This window comes from Cyprinus carpio, chromosome A7, assembly GCF_018340385.1.
Source record: "Cyprinus carpio isolate SPL01 chromosome A7, ASM1834038v1, whole genome shotgun sequence".
Taxonomy (NCBI): domain Eukaryota; kingdom Metazoa; phylum Chordata; class Actinopteri; order Cypriniformes; family Cyprinidae; genus Cyprinus; species Cyprinus carpio.
In genome coordinates this window covers 35,429,224-35,452,426 of record NC_056578.1, presented here as the reverse complement: position 1 = coordinate 35,452,426, position 23,203 = coordinate 35,429,224, and the positions used below count along the sequence as shown (strand labels likewise).

The 23,203-nt window shown below is 35.6% G+C and overlaps 1 protein-coding gene across 5 annotated transcripts in view; it reads right to left on the bottom strand.

Annotated features, from left to right (window-relative positions):
• LOC109093704 (piezo-type mechanosensitive ion channel component 1-like) overlaps positions 1-23,203 on the bottom strand; it is a 101,131-nt gene that overhangs the window by 53,463 nt on the left and 24,465 nt on the right. For all 5 annotated transcript variants that reach the window (XM_042760959.1, XM_042760962.1, XM_042760963.1 and 2 more), the window contains exon 2: positions 17,728-17,823. In XM_042760959.1, the coding sequence (XP_042616893.1) occupies positions 17,728-17,823 (96 nt within the window). The remainder of the gene's footprint in view (positions 1-17,727; positions 17,824-23,203) is intronic.

Genomic DNA, 23,203 nt, shown 5'->3' with positions numbered 1-23,203 from the left:
ATAACTCATATTTTGCGCCTTATTGAACATACTTGTTATTCTTTCTTTCTTTTCTTTCTTTTTTTTTTTTTAATTTTAAAGCAATTTTTAATACCTTTTTTCATTTTTAGTACCCAACTGTAATAAATGTACATGCTGCAGCAGGTTTATTAGTTTGCAGATCTATAACACTTAGCGCTCAGGTCTATTTTGACATTAATTTCAGAAATTTATTTAACTTGTGAATGATTTCTATACATAAAGCAAGCAAAGACTCCCCTTTAATAATCACTGAAGCTGTCAAGCACTTCAGTTCAGCATAATCTCTCACGGTTCTTCACTCCAGAGGCAGAACTCTCAAATCTTACATAATTACCAAAACAATGTTCTTCTGCAAGAAGCTTGTAGTTTTATGCTTCAGTGGCTAAAGGGCCAAAAGTTACATAGTGTAGCTTTAAAATCTTTAAAATACTTCAAGTGAATTAGTGCATGTCTATGGGTTTCAGCTGATAAAAAAAGTTACTAAATGAGAATTAGAACCGTTGCTTTATTATTGTTTTTCTACCTATAATAACCCTGCTATGCAGTTGCAACAGTTTAAGTGTGTTACTATGAGGATATAATGGCGTTCTTAGAGTTATTAAAACTTATAGTTAATAAAACTAACACCATGCTATGAGTTTATAAAACTAACACCAACCAAATTCAATTGTAGACATGTTTATTTTTAGCTGCAAGATATCAAAATGTTCCTATGGTTATCACTAACCTATGTCTAGGGTAATTTTAGGGTGAGAGGAGTGAGTATTTAGCACACTCAAAAGTGATAATTCAGTGAATTCACTATTACCATTCACTATATATTTTTGTCGTCCACCATGCAAAAAAGTTTTAATTGTTTCGAAAGGTACAAGCACAACTCTCCACAAGCCATATAATTTCTTTCATATCCATTTCACAAACGACAACGCTTAGGGGTTAGGGGTTTTCACTAACCTCAGGTACAAATAATAATAGTATATAGGAAGAGAAAAAAAGCCGCACAGTTGACAATCACAGCCTGAAATGAGTACTACCTGAGGTCTGTGGTTATACTTTACTTTAAAACACTGATGGAAATGCATGGCTGCATAATGTAACCTGTAAAATTAAGGTTTTATTGGACAGACAGCAAATGGGCCTCCCCACTGCTTGGGGCTTTCAAGTTGTTCTGCTTAATGCAAACTGTACTTCAATTTTCTAGTATATATGTGAAAACGGACAGGATCGCAGCAGAAATATTCTGGCTAGACAAGGTGAGTGAGGGCACCTGAGTAAGAATGAACACAGAGAGGCCTCTGCAAAGCTTTATTTGTCTTTCCAGTTTGCCTTGGCATTTTCTCTGGTTTGTTTTCAGCGAGATTCAATGAAAGGCCACTTCAGCGCTCGCCACAGATAGCAGCACCGCTGTTTACCTCTAACCTACGCACTATAGCAAGAGTGTGAAATCTGTGGGGCCATTATGAGATTTTCTGCAGAACTAGATGACTGTGATGTCTTGTGTTTTGACACGTGTAGCTGTGATTGTTTTAACAAGAATCAGGGCTCTAGAGCACTTGATACAGCTCCACAGACCTCAAAAATGGTTTAGAGTTACTGAGTCACTATGGAAAGAATAACAGCCTGCCTTACCAAACCAAGCAAGAGATTTTATTGGATCAAAAAAAAAAAAAAAAAAAGCAAACCTACAAGAGCAGACAATGACATACTTGTTACATTGTTATAAACATGAAATAATTTATAACTTTTAAAATGTGTAGTTTATCAGTGTCACTGATTGCATCGTAATTCAGTGACAGTGTGCAAGCCATTTCTAGATATTTCTAGAATAGAATCTATTCGATGCTGGTGTCACCGTTGCATTGCTGGGAACACTTACTGTCACTAACTCTTAACTGCATGACTATATTGCGATTACTGATGCATTTTCACTGTGAAACAATATAAAAATGCTGGAAATATACCCACAATTTTGGAGAAAATCTGCAGCAATTCAATCATTTCGGCTACAAAAATCAGGGGGAAAAAATCTTGCAAAGTCCTGGTGGTACTGATAAATGTGTTTGGCAAACAATTTGAGGTGTTTAAGTAACTTCAATTCAGAGTATATGGCAGTAGAATGGCCAATTTGTAAATAAGTAATTTTCATAGTCAGATACAATAAAGAATGGAAAAAGGCGTCACCTTATAGAGGTCAACATCAATATGATGAAAAATATGATCCATATGAGCCATGAATTTGAAAAGGTTTCATTAGTATTTTTAAACTGGAGGCCTTCAGTGGCTTCCTGCCGCATCAATGTGAGCTGAGCATTTAATCTTGTTAAATTATTGTATTTAAATAAGCCTCTAATCCTTATTATTTGAACTTTGAACGTAAAAGATGCCTCAGATTGTGTCATTTGTTGGGGAGAGGTGTGCTGATACATACGATCTCCATTAGGAAGATCGACAAAACTCAGGATTTCCACATTTTAAAGGCCCTAAGTATTGTATAATGAACATTATGGCCAAAAATACATGTACTAGTACAAGAGAAAGTTGATGTTTATCTAAAGAGTCATTAATCACACTTTGTTAAAAAAATCTGATTAAGCTAATATTACATCAACTGTTTATAAAAACAAGTAATGCTTGACAATGATACACTACTCTTCCCAAGAGTATCACAAGCTTCCTGTGGTTAAGGAAGTGAATGTTGGTCCAAAGAGCGCAGCTTACGTAAGTCTCTGAAGTAACTGGTGAGACTAGAACCCCAGTTCTGACCCTGGCAGCGGGGGGCATGTGGCAGACACACCCCAGAGAGCGCTGCTGCTTTCCGGAACTTTCCTCTCCAACATACAGTGGTGGGAAAGCATGCGGAAAGTCTCATCACCTCCACATACCAGTGTGCATTTGTTTGGAAAACACAGAATAACTCATCCATTATTAATTAAACTACTTTAAATAATCTTTAATGAAAAATGATTGAGGACCAACACAATATATTTAATGTTGGATAAAAACAAATCTACGAAGATCAAAAACCATTATATTCAACAGGGAATAAATTATATTAACTACATAAATTATATAGAATAGCTAATAATACTTTAGAGCCTGTGCACATCAATTCATATAATTAAAAAAAAAAAATTCCCAACTGGATTCCCAGGATGGGCTTTTTTTTTTCTCACTGATATCCTGTTTTACTCAGAAATACACATTGCAGAAACAAAATGGGTTGTGATTTATGTTTCATTTTGACCTCAAACTGTTTGTGACCTTTCACCAAGAAAGTAATTATCTTAAGGCATTTGCAAACTTTTACACCTCATCATTTGTGTTAAATCAACCATAATATTGGACCTTTGAGTTCTGAGAATGATCTTACCAATTGTGCATGGAATATGCATTAGACAGCGTGAAAACAGTGCGTCTGAGACACAATTCAATGATGGCCACTCTTTGACGTCTGCAAAGAGTTATTACTGTCTTTCTAGAAGAAGGTCAAAGGTAGCCATGTCAGCAAAGCGGCACTCTGAACTTGAGTTAGAAAAACAAGTAAATTAAGGAAACTGTGACTACGAATGTGAATTTGACCTAAGTGTACCCAGGCTAACATTTCATAGTGGTGATCTACATTTTCCTACAGCCTTCTTCTTCTCCTAAGGCTCTGATTGTTCACAACTGGCTTGGCCTTCCCCGTAATTCCCGGCCACAGAAAGAAAAAGGCAAGATGGTTTTCATTAAAACAATTAATACTGTTCAATGTCAGGTTTCGTTTTACTGTGGGTGGCAGTTGCAGGGATTTTCTGGGTGGGAATTGTCTTAGTGCCAAATTATCCCTTGTGAAAAAGCATGTAGATGTCAGTCATTGGAGTCACATCTTCCCAGAGCTTGCTTCAAGCCTCCCCTGAGAGTACTGATTGCAGTAATGTCCAGACAGCTGAAAGCAAACCTTTTAGCTGTAGGAATTCCACACCTCAGTAACGGAGGTAAAACAAGGTGAAGCACTCTGCACATTTCCTACTTCTCTGTCAAAACAATAAAGCTAATCTTCAGACATAAGTAATGTAACAGCCCACCTTTGGACGAAAAAAAAAAAGGTTAGCTCAGCACTGTGTGTGTGTGTAAGAGAGAGAGTGAGAGAGAGAAAGAGAAAGAGAAAGTGTGTTTTTCAAACACTTTTTTTAAAAACGGTTCAAAAAACAAAAACAACACTACATAATTTTAAACTACCCTAATTCATGTATAAAAATCAACTCCTCATTTAGTACAGAACATCACAACACAATTCAATCTTAAAAACATTGATTGCATTCATCAGTTTGTAATAATTAAAATCAACAAGAATTCTTGATTTGAATATATTCTTAATTTATATAATGTGCTGTCCATTTCTCTGTTCTATTTTATTTCTTCTAGAAATATAAATTGCAAGTTTGGCTTGATCTTAAAGGGATAGTTCACCCAAAAATCAAAATTATGTCATTAATGACTCACCCTCATGTTGTTCCAAACCCGTGAGACCTCCGTTCATCTTCGGAACACAGTATAAGATATTTTAGATTTAGTCCGAGAGCTTTCTGTTCCTCCATTGAGAATGTATGTACGGTATACTGTCCACGTCCAGAAAGGTATTAAAACATCTTCAAAGTAGTCCATGTGACATCAGTGGGTCCGTTAGAATTTTTTTGAAGCATCGACAATACATTTTGGTCCAAAAATATCAAAAACTACGACTTTATTCAGCATTGACTTCTCTCCCGGGTCTGTTATGAGCGCGTTCACAACACTGCAGTTTAGTGATATCCGGTTCGCGAACGAATCACTCGATGTAACCGGATCTTCTTGAACCAGTTCACCAAATCGAACTGAATCGTTTGAAACGGTTCGCGTCAACAATAAGCATTAATCCACAAATGACTTAAGCTGTTAACTTTTTTAACATGGCTGACACTCCCTCTGAGTTCAAATAAACCAATATCCCGGAGTAATTCATTTACTCAAACAGTATACTGACTGTACTGCTGACCGAGCCAGATAAAAAACTACACAATTACTCGTTCTCGAGTCAAGAACCGTTTCTGTCGGACGCGTCCGGTTCGAGAACCGAGGAGCTGATGATACTGCGCATGCGTGATTCAGCGTGAAGCAGACTGACACACAGCGCGTCTGAACAGAGCTGGTTCTTTTGGTGATTGATTCTGAACTGATTCTGTGCTAATGTTATGAGCGCGGGTAAACTGAAGGCTTGAATCAAGGGCAATCATCACCAATGAAGTCATTACGTCGAGCGCAAAAGAACTGGTGAACCGTTTTCGGCAACCGGTTTATTGAATCAAACTGTCCGAAAGAACCGGTTCGCGGAAAAGAACAGAACTTCCCATCACTACCGGTGATCCGAAAAACCGATGCAACCGGTTCTTGACTCGAGAACGAGTCAATGTTTCGTTCGTTATCTGGCTCGGTCAGCAGTTCAGTCAGTATACTGTTTGAGTAAATGAATTACTCCGGGATATTGGTTTATTTGAACTCAGAGGGAGTGTCAGCCATGTTAAAAAAGTTAACAGCTTAAGTCATTTGTGGATTAATGCTTATTGTTGACGCGAACCGTTTCAAACGATTCAGTTCGATTTGGTGAACTGGTTCAAGAAGATCCGGTTGCATTGAGTGATTCGTTCGCGAACCGGATATCACTAAACTGCAGTGTTGTGAACGCGCTCATAACAGACCCGGGAGAGAAGTCAATGCTGAATAAAGTCGTAGTTTTTTTGATATTTTTGGACCAAAATGTATTTTCGATGCTTCAAAAAATTCTAACGGACCCTCTGATGTCACATGGACTACTTTGAAGATGTTTTTATTACCTTTTCTGGACGTGGACAGTATACCGTACATAGATTCTCAATGGAGGGACAGAAAGCTCTCGGACTAAATCTAAAATATGTTATACTGTGTTCCGAAGATGAACGGAGGTCTCACGGGTTTGGAACGACATGAGGGTGAGTCATTAATGACATCATTTTCATTTTTGGGTGAACTATCCCTTTAAAGTTGATTAATTAACTCTTATATTTATGTAGTCTACTATACTTAAAACCCAGTATAAAATATTTTGTAAAAAAAAAAATGTCCAACGAGTGTCTGTCAAAATTCATAAAACAATGAAATATTATTTCTCTTTTAACAAAAAGGACAATTAGTCCTTTAGATTATAGTGGGATTCATTTTTGTCACAAAACCATTAACAGCTATGGCACCATGCAAGATTCTCCACTAAAGATCACCTTTTAATCAATGGTGGTTTGTATTAGTATTCTCTGCACTTTGGTTTAATTTCCTCACACTGTGTCAGCTCTGTCTTTTACCATGTTTATGAATTATCTTCACAATGCACCTGTATAGCACCTTTTCTTTTAACTGTACAAAAACATTTTTTGTTTTATTCGAACACAGCAGTGGACTATTGTAACTGGATTTTTCAAGATTAGGTATAATTCTGATGTCTGGGAAAAAAAGTCATTAGCATCAAGGAAAATATCACCCATACAGTATCTCAAGTAGAGATTTTTCTTGGGAGTTTAAAACCTCATTCAGTTTGTCTAGAAACTTTCTAGCAGATCTCACTGATCTTATACCCAGATGTACAGCAACAGGTCTTGCTTTGTCACCAATGTCAAGGTGACTCCCAAAAACCACGGGTTCCCTTAAGCAACCAAAAAGAAGATGTAGCTGACTCTGTACACTGATGTTTAAAAAGCAAAAGTATTACAAATAACTGAATAGAGATCAGAAAAAAAAAAATCGACTAACGAGATTTGCTTGAAAATTAAACACATAAAGCCTATCCATGTCTTGCCAAAGAAATAAGATCATCTCTACTATGTGCCCGAGTATATTGTCTGTTCTTGTGATGCACATTCCTCCAAACATCACATAAATCAAAAGTTTTTATTAATTGTGTGATACAATTGAGTTTTTTTGTGATGCAATATGCGGCTCTAAATTATTCCTGTGTAATTTATCATTTTCTTTACAGTTAAAATATCCACCTATGAACAAAAATTCTTCTGAGCTTAGGTCTTTCATAACAACGGTAATTGTATATAAAAAAATATTCTTTTAGCCCCCTTTTAGGTGCATAAATATTTAAGGAAAGTCATTATAACATTTTCAAACTTAGCTTTAACTTTTAAAAAATACCCTTTAACTATTTCTTCTATTTCACAAGAAATTGGTAGTGATTTCCTTGAAAACAAAATAGCTAAGACATATGGCTCATAAAAAAAATTACCATCCCATTCTTTATCTCCTACAGTCGACCTCATCTATAGGTCACCATGTGATTCTTGAACAAAGGTAACCACAATACGCTTTGTTTTATAAATAAATCCTTTGTTTTATAAATCTTTTTTTTTATTTACAATTTTCCTGAGATGGCTTAACTTCTTTACCAGCATATGCACCTTTTATTAAACTCTTTACATCATTAATGAAAGTTGAGCGACCAGGGAACTACAACCTGAACTCCGGGTAGTCCTTTAGTTTCTTTCAAAAATGTGCAAATGTCTTCAAATTTATTTACTTTTGCCTGATTATTTATTTTCATTTTTTGATGAAAGATAGGGATTACTGGAATCTGTAGAGTCATTATCATTGTCTGAGTTTTCATCCTCATCTTTGAAGACTGACTCTGTTTCCATCTCCAGTTCAACAACACCCTCACTGACCTGTTTATCAGTAGTTGTCATGTTATCTGGAGTTACAGTGATATTGCTGGTTATATTAACTGTCTCAAAAACCATGAGATCAGGTACAGAGAAAAGACCTGCAGTAACCTCAGCCATAGTGGGTTTATTGTTTTATTCTCAACCGACCCACCAGAAACTGACTCAACAGCAGCAGATGCCACAACATCCTCAGTAACAGAGGCAGCCTCAGAATGATTCTATTTTTTCAAGACAAACACGTATCAGATGGCCAATTTTGCCACAATCAAAGTATTTTATTATGCTTTCAGATGTTCCATAAAAAGTATAGTTAAAGTCCTCGACTTTAACATCAAAGGACAGGTTAAGCTCATCAGCATTGTTTTTCAGAACCATATAGACCTGTCTTCAAAAACCACTACATGTTTGAACAAGGGTGATTTCAGCTGAGAGAAATTTTCCTAGTGGCAGACACTACAATTCCTTAGCAATACTTGATTCAGAAACAAAAGGAGGGACATTCAACAAAATAACCTTTCTGGAAGGTCTACTAAGAGGTAGTACTAAGTACATCAATTATGACTTCTGTTTGTACAACCTCATGAGCTTTATCGATCAATTTGAAAAATACAACAATCGTGTTATTCATCTTGGATGCAGAATCAATGGGGTTGTAACCCACCACATTGCCAAACACTTAACCACATTCCTCTACACTGAATTTACACAAAATGTAATCCCATGACGCCGAGTTTGACCATCACTACTTGTTACACCTGGAGCAGCCATGCTTCCCAGCATAAAAGACGCCGGGAGCAAACTTCCACAACTCTAGGCTGTGCCTAAAACTTTCGCATTTGCGGCCAAAAATATTAATTTGCGATCGAAGTTTTTGCTAAGATAGCCACTGGCAACTATATAAATTTACATGTTGGGTCATTCTTGGGATTCAGTAATATTTCAACTTGGAATTTTTTTTTTCAACTACATATGATTAATTTTCTAAATATGCCACATCATTAGGCACATATCAATCCTCCAACAAACATATTTTCCTACCTCAGGCATTAAAGACCTTTTTTTTCAGATTTAGACACCTTTTATTCTCAACCCCAAATGGGATGTTGGGATTAGTTTAAAAAGTATTTTACACAGAAATTGTTAGAAAACAAACATCTATTTAATGCTCATGTGTTCCTGATAATTTAATAATAATAAAAAAGTAACATTTATCGTAATTTTCACATTTTTATAGGACTGAAGTTACAAATAGACAAACTGGGTGTCTATGGTCTCTTTATTTTTGTAAAAGACTGTAACACATTTGAAGGAATACATTGCCTTCAATTTCATTTTTCAGTTTTTTATTTCTCTCTAATATTCTCCCCTTCTTTCTAGGTCAACATATCCGCATGCCCAGCACTGTCTTCTGCTGCTAATGTGGGTGCAATTTCTGATGTAGGATGATTGTCAAAGTTTCAGTGGACATATTACATCAAATATTCTATTTATAACAAATATATAAATTGTCATGATTTTGGTAGGTATATACACTGAACAAAATTATAAACGCAACACTATTGTTTTTGCCCCCATTTTTCATGAGCTGAACTCAAAGATCGAAGACTTTTTCTATGTACACAAAAGGCCTATTTCTCTCAAATATTGTTCACAAATCTTTCTAAATCTGTGTTAGTGAGGATAATCCATCCACCTCACAGGTGTGGCATATCAAGATGCTGATTAGACAGCATGATTATCAAGGACATGACAAAACGCTTGGTGTAAGATAGAAATAAGACATTGTTTCATGTTAAAAGTATTTAAATGCAATAATTATATTTATTCATTATAATTGGCATACAAATTTATTGTAAAAAAGCTTTTAGCACTTCATTAAATCACCACTTTTAAAAGTCTGGGAGACTGAAATATTACAAAATCTGAGAAAAGACCCTGTTATAACTTAAAAAATTCGAACACAACACCTTTGTTATGTTGACGTAATAAACTGAAAATAATCTCATAAAATTACTAAATAAAAAAAAATCATCATCACCAAAGAACAACATCAAAAAACACTAAACATCCATTCCAAACACCTGCTAAAAGCAGCTCTAGTTGTGGCAGCATGAGAGAGATCAAAAGAGACGTGCAAAGTAAAAGTGCAGAAAAAAACTACAACAGGTAAAGCTGTCAGCTATGTGGACATTAACAATATTATTAACAATTCTCATTTATGATCCATACTAATATGGCGTCTTGTTATCAAGATCTTTAGTCTATATGCTGTTCTTGTAAATACTTTAACATCATATTTGTAGCGAACTTGCCATATAATAAATCGCAATAAGCTTTGTGCTCTGTTTCTTTTTTTCTTAAAGTATCAGCTTTAAAATTCTGTTAAATTCATAACAAAATTCAAACAATAAATAGTATTTTGGTGCTCTTTAATGTGGCATGAGAAATCGCTGTAACAGTTCAAGCGGCATGTGAAGCCATTGTATCTTTCTCTTTACTACTACGGTGCGAAATAAACATGAATGGACATCAAAAGGTATATTATAAGTAAGCCTACAGTAGCCTACATGAAATACTTTGAGAGACAGTATTTTGTAATTGAAATACTTAAAATACTTAATCAAGTAGGTCATTTTATTTTCAGATAATACAATAGTGCTGTTAATAGTGCTGCCAACTATACTGCTGTCCAAAGGCAAAGCACAGTAACTACACATCTGGTCAAAATTCCTACATTGGGCTTTGTGACATCTGTTCTGTCTTGTGACAAAGTCTCCTGGTTCAATTTTGTCCAGTTTCAGAGAAAAGAGTGTGTCAAAATTGCAGTAACTACAAAATCCAAGCTAATACCAAGGCAAACCACAGTAAGTGAATTTACTGCATTCTGGCTATGACACTGGAAACACTGCGCAGTCTGCCTTGGTATCCCACGGCCAAATGATGGTTGAACTCGCATTAAAACGCATTCTTTTTGCACAAATCACTGTTTCATTTGTTAACCCTCTGGAGTCGATTAACGCGTATACGCGTTTTGGGGTATTTTCTCCTGATAACCCCGAAAAGAACTTAAATTACACTTTCAGTTTTGATCGTACAGATAAGTGCAATACATCAATCGAATCTGTAAAGGGTCTACTTTTTTTTTGTATACAGACATAATAACAACAAAACTTTGTGCACTTATAAAATAAAGATAACAAACAAGGAGTGCTGTCTGCAGCCTTTGTCTGCGCTGATCTTCAGATACAAATGCGTCATTAAAATGAACTGTAACTCAGTGAATACTCAACGAAGAGACATGAGAGAGATATCTATAGAAAGCCTGGACATGTCTACTTTTAAACTAAATAAGTGCTGCTGAAAACAAAATATTCTGTGATAAAGTAATCCATATGAAAAACAACGCGATGTCCGTTTTTCACGTCTCCCTTCATTATCTTATAATGCGACCACGCCCCCGCGCCGAGCGCGCTTTTGAGATTCAAATGTTTCACTGAAGCGCGCGGCTTTTGAATACGCCCACACAACAGAAGACAACGCAGCGAGACTGTTCTTCAAGTTTTTATTATTTTACTGTTTGCTTCGCGATGAGAGGAATAAGACAGAATTCACCCCAAAAAGATGTGATGTGGTTGAGGATTTGAGATTTGGATTACCTCAGAAAAAAGAATGAAGCACTTTATTCAGCAGAGATCAGAAACATGAGTAAGTCTCTTTTTATTTATTTATATACTTGTACTAGTTTTCACATAACGTGTAAACATTTTACTAGTTAGACTTTTCCCAAAGACTTTTTCCAAACTATAATTCCTGACTAAATGTATAATCAAGTGAAATATTATGAAGTTTCAATAACAATATACACTACTATACCATTCAAAAGCTTGATGTAAAAGGTAATATAAATGTAACAATAAATGTAACTGTAACAAATGTAACAATCATTGCTGTTCTTTCAATTTATCCCCCCTAAAAAACCTACAAAAAAAATATTCTCAGCTCTTTTCAACATTAATAATAATAATAATAATAATAATAATAATAATAATGATAATAATAACAATAAATGTTTTTTTGTAGAAAATAAGATTGTTAAAAAGATTTCTGAAGGATTGTGTGACTGGAGTAATGATGCAAAAAATTCAGTTTGAAAGTCAGCTTTGATTTTTTCCTAATAAACTGTTTAACTGCACTCACAAGTGAATATTAAATTATGTTGTGGGATAATTAAATATATTCTAAATAAACTACAAACATAAAATTATATACATTTATTTTGTCCTCACATTCTTTCTTGTAACTCATCCCTCTCAGTGACACAGCTGACTGAATGGCTCATTATGCAGCTCATTATGCAGGCCTTTGTCTTCTCAGGTGTGAATTCATGATAGTTGACGCCTACTCGCATATGACTTTTACCAACAAAAAGTGTCTTAGAAAATTTAAATCAATATATTGTTTTTCTGTAAGTGAGTAAACAAGATGATTTTCACATCATTTAGAAAAAAAAAATTCTAGGCTACAAGCTCCAGTTCTCAAAATTCCTGGGAACCAATTTTCTGTATGTGTTTTATGCCTTATTCAAGTGATTTAACATTTTTAGTTTTTCACTAACCACGCATAACATTTTTTTTCTCAAAAACACAATCATGTACATACATGCTGCTCACATATTATTATAGCCTAGTTTGTGCTGATTACAGTGAGATTAGACTTTAGCCATTTAGATATTTTTAAGAAACTGAAAAAAGCACAAATGTCAGGGCATGACAAAACTTCTCCAGGCCCCAAAAATACCCTTAGACTCCAGAGGGTTAACATAGCCATTCGAGGAAGGCATTATGACCAAGCAGAATCCTCTGCCACCTGGTCGCTCCCAGTTCACAGCGAGCGGGACTAACGGTCTTGCGCTGACTGCAATTCCCTTCACCGTCTGCATTTTCATCAAATCAAATCAGCTTAATTCAATCAAAACAACGTGATTATCAGGAGCACAACATCCAGCTAGGCAAGAAAACATGCAATCTACCTGAGGGAAGCGTCTTTCACTATTTCACAGTCCAGTGGTTTGTGTGTAATGTGTGTGACATTTTTTGTATGACATTAAAATTCCTTTTAAAATAATTGTACATACGTTAAGCAAACAATTTCTATTTTTTTTTTTTTTTGAGAACCTTTTATCAACCTTTTATACATATACTTAACCGCAGACATGGAAATGATGTAATACAGGATGTGGTACAGTACAAATATTTTGGGCATTTGGGGTCTGAACTCCATTTCCCATGATCCCGTGCCTAGGGCTAATCACCACCAGGTGTTCCCCATAACCATTCCCCTATATATACTGTGTTTGGACTTGTTTGGTCTTGTTTAGCCCAGTCTGACATTTCCGAGCGTTTTCCTTGTGTTTGTTCCTTCCGTGTCTGATCTTGCATTGTTTATACTGCCTGTAATTCTCTGCCACCTGCCCCGACCTCTGCCTGGTATTGTTTCTGATTCTGGATATCCTTTGACATTCTTGACGCTGTTATCTGATTACTGCCTGTCTGACCATTCTCCAATAAATATACTGCAATTGGATCCGAATGTCTCTGACTCCACCTTACAGTAAGAAACACAACAAGAAAGCTGGATGAACACTTTTAGTTTGTAGATACTGCACTTTGCTTTTGCAATAGTGTTTTAGTTGTGTAGGGTCATCCAAATGCAGAGTGCAGTATCTGCATTTTGGTGGTCAAAGGTCACATCAGTGGTCATGATTTTTATCTATGAAAAATTTCATCCTAAAAAGGCTTTTAATTAATGCATTGCCACTAATCTACCCACAACATGTTTGACTGGCTGATGTAAAAACTTTAATCCAGTACTGCTAAATGTAATGGCACTGTCTCTTGCACTTCAAATGATTGCCCGTAAATAGTGGGGTTTTTGTATTTTCAAATTACATATTACTTGTATTTTAATTAAATTCATTTCTCACACCAGTATATTCTAAATTAAATACATTTGATGAGCAAGTATTTGTAATTTGTAACAAAACATTTTTTGATGTATTTGTGCCCATGTTTGAGTATAACTTACTGAAATGTGTCATGTAATTAATCGCTCATTCAGTGTTTCAAACTGCGGAAAACGAGGAAAGCTTGTAAACAATGCCGCGTAACAATACATTTACCTCAGAATAACCATTCAACATCCATAACCTCTTTGTTCAGCTAGAAAAAATAACTACAAAGAGGAGCAATTTACTAAACATATGCATCATATTGCATATTCATATTTTTACTTAACCTGTTGTCTACATGATAAAGAATGCAAGGAGATAAAAAATAATTTTCAATACCTCTTATATAATTACATGCTACTAATGAAGAAAAACAGACTGAATGTGTGCAAGACATATGAGAACATTTATAGGACGCAATAGCCGCTTTTCCACTGTCCAGCCAGTGCAAGCCAGTGCTTTAAATGGGCCGAGCGGGGCTAATAGCCACGGACCTGTAGCACCAGGCCAAAATAGAAGCTCCGCTGCACTTCACTAAAACCCGCCCTTTACACTCCTCTCAGGAACAACGTCATGCAGCCCCATAATTTTACCAACAAAGAGAAGTTATCAGAAAACTAATCAGAAATAAGTCACGGGAACTGTTTGTTTGCAACTGTTTGTTTAAAGGCAGCTGTTTGTTTGCATGCTTTGTTAAAGATAAAAAACCAAAATCATAAAATAATAACTAAAAAAATTGATACATTGATCATAATGAATACATTTATCAGGATTAAAAATTAGTCACACAGAAATAAAGCGTTATTAACATAGCCTGCTATTCAGTCAAGTCTGTTTCTGTTTAGGCTATTTGTAGTCACAGTAGCTTATATCTCACATATTTAGAAAGAAAGATAATTATTTTATTTTTTTTATAAAAGCTCCCAAACAAAAAACATTGTTATATTTCAGGCTACATGGAGCTAAACTCTCGAGACGAGACTTATGACAGATAAAATATGTTACTAAATAAATACACGATTGTGATAGAGAATAAGAAGCTGACGTCTGATTTCTTCAAATGGTCGCATTTATCATGTTTACTATGGTAATGTTAATGGCTAGAGTGCAGTCTTTTGCATTGCTTATAAATATTTCTGCCTCGTATGGTGATTATAATCCACATTGGCCCGACAGTGGAAACGCGGCTATTGAGGAGGAGCCCAAGCTACACTCAAGGGCCAGGTGATGCTGACATATTTATGGTCCATAATATTGGCACAGATTCTGTGTAATAAACAATTCTTTGTGATTATATATAGTTCTGAAGTTGTAAAAGACATTTAGTTCCCACTTTAAGTGCAGCTTAGTTCCCAGGACATATATAAGATGGATTAAAAGGAGGGGAGACATAAACACATGAAAGTTTGACTGAAATGTTAAATGTTTTAAAAAAATAATAATAATAATAAAACATGTTTATTCTGTGTATATACACATACACTCACTGTGGTCCTGCCATTTTGTCACCTGATTTACTAAACAATATCTCATAAATCAATCCACTTAGAATCGTTCATTTCCTAATTTTCAGACACTTTAAAACCATTTCCTCCCTTTCTTCATTTCTAATCCCTATTACCTTTATTCTACAGACCAGATGCCTCATTGTATCTCTCTCTGAATAAAGGAAAGCATTTTGAATTATCTGTCCATGTTTCATAAATGTAACATTCTGTAAAAAATTCTGTAAAATAAATAAATAAACAAAAGACACGGAGAGTGAGTAAACACATTTTCATTTCAAGTTTATTTTATTCCAGGTAATGAAAATGGTTTTAGTTTTTTATGGTTTTATTTTTAATGATAAGAACCCTGGTGTACCTGGTGCTAGAAAAGGCACAAATCAGGATTTATGACAGTGGTGAAGAGGCTCGATTAGTCTGAGTACTGTTATTATGCCACTCCTCATGGCCACATACTTCTGTTATGAGTGTGGATGAGCTCACAGCTAGTGGTTCTTTTATACAGAGCATCAAACCATCATCCACTTTTCAACACCTTATTAAGCCCAGTTATCAAATACATACTGCCAACACCTTTGTTTCCAGCAGTCCTTCCTCTTAAACAGGATGTGGCTATGATGATCACCTGCTATGAGCTCGAGAGCTCTGGACTAAAGCCCTAAAGCCGAGTTCAGACTGCACGATTTTAGTCCCGATTTTAGCTCACCGACAGGTTTTGAGAAATCGCCGACAAATGGCCGAAATCACAGGCAAATCGGTGCTCGTTCACGCGAGTGACAATCACGCAGTGTGAATGAGCAAAGACGCGATCTGAGAGAATCGCTGACGAGTCGCCGACACCCGTGAGATATTTGGCATGCTAAATATCTGGACCTGTCAGCAATTCAAAATCCTGCTGTGTGAAAAGTTATTCTGACTGAAAACTACATCGGCGATGACCGACAGCCATTGAGAGAGCAAGATACAGAGCAGCGGGGAGGAGTTATAAACCACAATATCAGCAAGCATGGCTTCATTTTAGAAAAAGGCTTCTTCTCGCTCTATTTGGACCCAAGAAATGGAAGAAAAATTAGTAGAAATTTGGCAGGAGCACCCATGTCTGGTTGACATCTCGTATTACAAGATTCTTGCAGGCTACCATTTTTAATAATAATCCCAGTCTCACGTGAGAACTCTGGTCTTGCACGCGTGATGTGTGTTGTCGGCGATTCTTCCTATTGTAAAGTCATGCAGTGTGAAACCTCCATCGTGCAGTGTGAACACAGCAGCAACTGAATGTTGGCCAAGATAGTCATGGAAAGTGAAAAGAACAGTGACCCGACTACTTTGAAAATCGTGCAGTCTGAACTCGGCTTAAGATAAATGGGCTGCCTTCCTGTCACTGATGTGCCTGCCAAAGCCACAAAGCTGGATCCAATCCCTGAACCCTATACAATACATAGTAACGTGCTTGAATGAAAAAAGAAAGAAAAAAAAAAAAAAAAAAACACCAAAAATTATGCAAAACCACTTTTCAAAGCAAAAGGGTTTAGGGTTTGTGGATCTCTGTGGTCTTGTGATACTCCAAACTCTCTCTGTGGTACTACAGGAATGAATGGGTCGTGGTTTATAATGGATTCCTCTATTATCAAGGTCAGTCGAGCTGTGGTTTGGCAAAATGGCTGCTAGTCTTGAGTCCCAAACCATACTAGACAGGGAGGGATAGTTTTAGATCGATAATATTGTTTATTATATCATTACAGAAAGTTATATACAGTATATATATATATATATATATATTATATATATATATATATATATATATATATATATAAATGTACAATTATAAATATATATTAAATATATTTTTTTTTAATTTAAAAAACAAAACTAAGAAATATATCTTATCTTCCTATAATTATCTTATGCGAAATGTAACAAAATAATTTTCAATTTATTAATTATTCTTTTTATTGTCATTCTTATGCTTATCATAAAAATAATAATTATGGCTGTAATTTTCAAGTTACTTTTATTTTATTTTGAATCTTTGTTTTTGTGCTGCTCCATACAGCAGTAAATTGTAACTTTGGTCACTCTTGGCTTTTATGATTAAGCAACATCAACTGAATCAAAACAAACTGAAGAGATCTTTAAGTCTCTGGCTTTTAAGATGTTTCAAGGGCAATAGACACGCACATGTCATTTTCTAATGATTCAGAAGAGATCTTGACAATGTCTCAAAACATGCTCAGATTTACCAACATACCAAAGTCTGTTCAAAGATCTTAAAATGAACTCAAACATTTCTCAAATTATTTCAAGACAAAATGATCTTAGCTATTCTTTCCACTCAGAACTCCTGAACTATGAAACAGCAACCTCTGAGGCTGTTTCACAAACAACTGTTCATTTAGCAATTGTTTTGATTTGCAGTCAGCTATTTTTCTGGTCAGGCAGAGTATTGTGAAATTAGGAATTAAAGCGTGAGAAACTGTCTTACCTCGTAGTGTGTGTTTGTTGGGCCATTGAAACCATGGTAATAGCAGCAAGTAAAGAAGGTAGACTAAAGACAGAGCGTTGTAGCGAAAGATGCAGGCTGTGGAGAATAAGAGAGACAAACAATCAGTTTGTACAAGCATATTAGACAGTCAAAATTGCATTACAAAGTACTGTAAGCATATAACATTGTATAGTTGTACAACCACTTACTGCTGGAAAATCCAGCTAAAACTAGCATCTGATGGTTTTACAGGAGGATTACATTGCTGAAATTTTGAATGATTAAGCAAGTCATGTACATTCATTAGCTGGTCCAGATGGTGGTCACACTAGAATTTGAACACACACGTTTTTTGGACCCCTCAAAGGATGTGATATGACATGACACTCAGTTGCATCTTTTATTATAGATTCAATATTTCACAAATAAATAATCGAAGAATGTAAAAATATGCGATGTGCTCCAGCTTTAAAGTTTGTGCTCTTTTAATCCAGGTAAGAGGTCACACCATGGTATATCAATCTTTTATTGGCCACACAACTTCATGTGTTACAAATTCATAGGTCACAGGTTCACTAAACAAACTTTGGAAAAGAACAAAATGCAAAAATAAATAAGTAAATGGAACAAAAAGTCTAGTGTGACGCCTCTTTAGGCTGGTTTAAGCTGTGTGTTTTCTTTAGTATGGTTATCAGCTGGACTACTAGGCAGTGGGGCTGAAGTTGACCTGTAACGGGATAGTTCAGCCAAAAATTACAATTATGTCATCATTTAGTCACTGTTGGAACCTGGTTCCAAACCTGTATTAGTTTCTTTCTTCTGTTGCAAACAAAAGAAAGTATTTTGAATGCCGTTAACCAAACAACTGCCAGTAGCTGTCAACTGTTTGGAACAACCTGAAGCTGAGTTAGAGCTGGACAATATATCGAACGATATGACCATGCGCATCTCGTCAGTAAAGCCGGTTTCATGATTAGCGGTAAATCCCCATCACCTGCTTTCAAATGGAGCTGCAGTTAATACACAGATCCGTAGTTCACTGAGAAGCTACGCTATATCGAGTTTCATTATTGAAGATGAATCGCCTTTGATAATGAACTCGATATAGCGTAGCTTCTCAGTGAACTACGGCTCTGTGTATTAACTGCAGCTCCATTTGAAAGCAGGTGATGGGGATTTACCGCTAATCATGAAACCGGCTTTACTGACGAGATGCGCATGGTCATATCGTTCGATATATTGTCCAGCCCTAAGCTGAGTAAATGATGACAGAAATTTCATTCTAGGGAGCAAACTATGACTTTAAGGTCTTGGTCAACCTGGTTAGTGCTGGTGGAACACCTTGGCTAAACTTATGGAAATCCATGGTCTAACTAGCAACAAACCAGCTTGACCACCTTAAGTTGGCATGGCCTGTTTTTCCAGCTCTTTAGAAACTCTTTTTATTCAAATTTTAATGGCTGAGGACAGCAAACTGCTAAGAAAACCAGCTGTCCAAGACAAAAGACAGAGGAGACAAGGTCACCAGGTCATCATGTAGTGGCAAACTGACATATTAACATTGTATACTTTCTGTTGGTTTTGGCTGAATTAGTCTGGCTCTAAATTTTTACATTTTTCTGAAGTTGTTTAACTATTCCCAAAACTTCAAAAGGTGCTACCTTTTGTTCGGTCTCAGCTGGATGTCGCGTAGATGTACCCAAGGTACTCAAGTCTTTGATAATGCTAATGATGCACTTTTGAACCTTTGTGTTTGCTGTAATCAAGCTCAGAGGTCCATGTGCAAAGCATTTTGGGTCTAGTTTCCAATCCTTTGAGGGTTTGCCAAGGCATACAGGAGTTCTCTGCCTCCTGTTGCAACTAGAAAAGGATACCTTTCCCTGACATGCATTTTCCATGCTATCCCAACAACACCTCAGATTCTCCAAAACACGTTTACTGTTCCTCAAACTCTGATTCACACACATAACTAAAGGCTTTGTTTGAGAAGTCTGTCTCTGGCTGGTAGCCATAAAGTTTCACAGGCCTGAAGGCTACGGCGCTGTAACTACCATTACGACGCAGGAACAAAGACATACAGTGTTCAGTATTCAGCTCACACCGCCTCATGACTTCATCAGAAAAACAGTCAATTAATTCAGGGAAACTATGATGGATATCATAGAGGTGAACATGCAATGCTGGTTTCTTTGAAAGCCCTTAGTGATATCAGAGTGTTCATAAATGGGACAGATTTTGGTTAGGATCTAGTTTTGATAAAAGTTCACAGGAATGAGAAGCGGCAGAGAGATGGTTATGTGATCAAAGCATAATGGAGTCACCTGAGGCTCATCTGTGTTTTCACTGAACCAGCAGCAACTGTGATCCAATAGAAACACAGCAGGGACTGGTAAAACACTAATAATAAGCAAGCACTAGCGGCTTACAGCTTATTTTTCCAACTCATCTGGTTTCACTAACCGCACATTGCAGCAGAAGTGTGTTGATACAAAGATAGCACTTCCTATTAGGAATCAGTTATTATGACTTCCAAAGTAAATGTATTTACTTTCGAGATTAACTGAATATGTTTAACACTGTGAAATGCATTTAGTGTACTGAAGGTACAGTAATGCGTTTAGGTGATTTACAAATGCACAAGACTTAAGCTTTTAAAGTTTCTTTTTTTAGGTTAACCTTGTTTTTTTTTTATATAATTTTGAATAAATTGTTTCAGTGGTCATACAGTATCAAACGTTGACAAAAAAAATCCAAAAAATAATTAATATTAATACATGTCACAAATAATTTAGAGGTGGAAAATTATAATACAATTTGGAAAGAATTTTAAAATAGTTCCAGATGTTATACCATTTCAATGTATTATTAAGCTGTTTTGACAGTTTCCAACTGTTATGGCTCACATATGCTACAGAGAAGTATAACTTTTTTTTTTTTTTTGGCCTAATTAAATATATTTATTAAATTTCTACTGGTAGTGTTCATTAAACATTTCTGTATTTCAAAATTGTATTATGGTGAAATCCCATCCAGAATTTCCACTACTTTTTTTTTTTTTACATAATAGATGTGCAATCTCTCTCTCTCTCTCGGCTGCCACTACTTTCACCCGTTCACAGACTTTTCCATTGCTTACTCTGATCTCAGATACACATTCATCCAGCTGTCACTGTAAATGAAATACATTTTCCACCCATTTAAATAAATTAAAGATGAAAAGTGCAGACTAGCAGAATTTCAAAAACAGAAATAAACAAAAACACAAAAACTAATTTTAGAGTGTTTGCATCAACATGAGAGGCCCCTAGTCAATGTCCACAAAATGATTATAAACACTAACCCCCGGTTTTAGAGACTAGGCTTAAGACTAGTACCAGACTAAAATGTTTCAACTGAAAGAAGCACTGATTGATCTTAAAATATGTCAGTGCCCTTGTTCTTTTTCTAAGGCATGTTTATAAAAATTGCTTAAATGTCCTAATTGAACCGTGACCTAATCCTGGTTTAGTTTAAGCCCTGTCTGTGAAACCAGGCCTAAAAAAAAGATTTACAATATGTGAACTGAAATCTTGTTAACACATTTTTAATTTGTCCCATCAACAATAGAAGTTATTTTTACATTCTTAAAACATCTGAAATCTGTTTAAAAAAAAAAACACAAACACAAACACACACAACATCAGGGGCCTTTGAACATTGTCTTGGATACACAAGACACAAAACTCCATTTAGTCTCCTGAGTTATGAAAGAGAGAGCAATGTCTGAGCAATAAAATTATCCTTTAAGAAGGTATACTTGTATGAGAGGGCCGGGCTGCACTGGGATATGTGGGATAAGTGTCTCTGCTGTCCTGCACTGAACTGCTTCATGACATTGGATGGCTGCAGGAAATTATGGTAATTTGGGACCTGGAAAAACCAACAGCCACGCCACAGGACTGGGATCACGACATACCTGCTTTACAACACACACATACCACAGACAGTTAAAAAAAGCCTCTAGACATTAGGGCAGACATACTGCCCTAGTGAGGCCTGGTCCACTCAATAACCATCTAACCCATAAACCTTCAGTTCAGTATGAAGCTGCTCATTTTGCTTAAAGTGGAACTTTAAATTTTAATTAGGTCTGCATATCTGCAGTTCAGCCATCATCCTAAAAAGACGTATTTCAGCTATACCTTCACAAGCCACACATTCTTTGCTCTCCCAATTTGGACTGTTGCCTCTAAATTGGTGCCCCTATATGTTGTTAGATGTGTTTTACCGATACCAACCACTACAATTTATATTTGTGCCACAGGCTATCCATCTATGTAATAGATAAAAATTTTACTTTATAGAAATGTCAAATGTGATGAACCATGCCTGAAAATAAATACCATATATTTGGTGGGGATAAAGGACACAACATGCATTTTTGATGTCTTTGGTTTTTATGAAATCTTTTTTCCCCTACCAAATTCAATTTTATTTTAATTTTTTTTAATTGTTTAATAACATTTTAATAGCCAAAAAGGTTGTCTAATTAATTTAATTTATAAACCTTTAACCAATTAATAATTATCATTTTATCACTAATATTGCCCTATGAAATGTGTTACTTATGAATGAATAAAATTCTGTGTTGTGTTTTATTTTTATATTCTCTGTTTTATGATTCAATAGAAATTTTTAAATTATCAAAAATGGTAAATAGATAAATATCATTATTATTACTATAAGTTTGAGAAATATATTCTGCTGTTTAGTAGTAATATATTGTTGTGCCTTTTTCCCCCAAGTTAAACTGACAAGTTTTTGGTGGGTTGTAGTGAAAATCATTTGATGTGAAATGCATGTGAAGTGTCCTCAGTCCTCATACAGTGAGATGACACTGGAAAACCTTAGACTTCATATTTAAAAGCATTTTTTTTTTCTTGTGGTTTAATATTCACAGACAGTAGTCCACATCAGATTCAATAAGTTATAAAGAGGACTTTTGATTAATTCATCCAAATTTGGCCAAATTCCATGGCATTCCGTGTAACTCCATTTTCCATCCATAACTGGATTCCATGATTGGGTTCACATTTTCCACATCACAGAAAGGCTTGTTTTATTTCATGATTTAAAATTACTTCTAATTTTAATTGCCCATTGGAAACAAAAAAATATAAATATACAAGAGAAGTAACAAAACAACTAAAGGTATGCATGTATTTCCTTCCCCTAACTTTCCAAACAAGGATATTCAGTGCTCCATAACAATGACCTGATAAAACATGTGAGACTGTGTTATCCACTCATGGCCAGAACTGAAGACACAATTAAGTCTTCTGACCCCCTGAGTCATATTTCTGCATATGTCTGCACTGTTGACAGTATACAAGAACATGAATTACTCATCTCTTTCACAGACAATCTTCAGTACTGTCACTCTGATGGCTTCCAATTCCTTCAAAGTGTCTATGGACCAGATCTTCTAAATTTCACC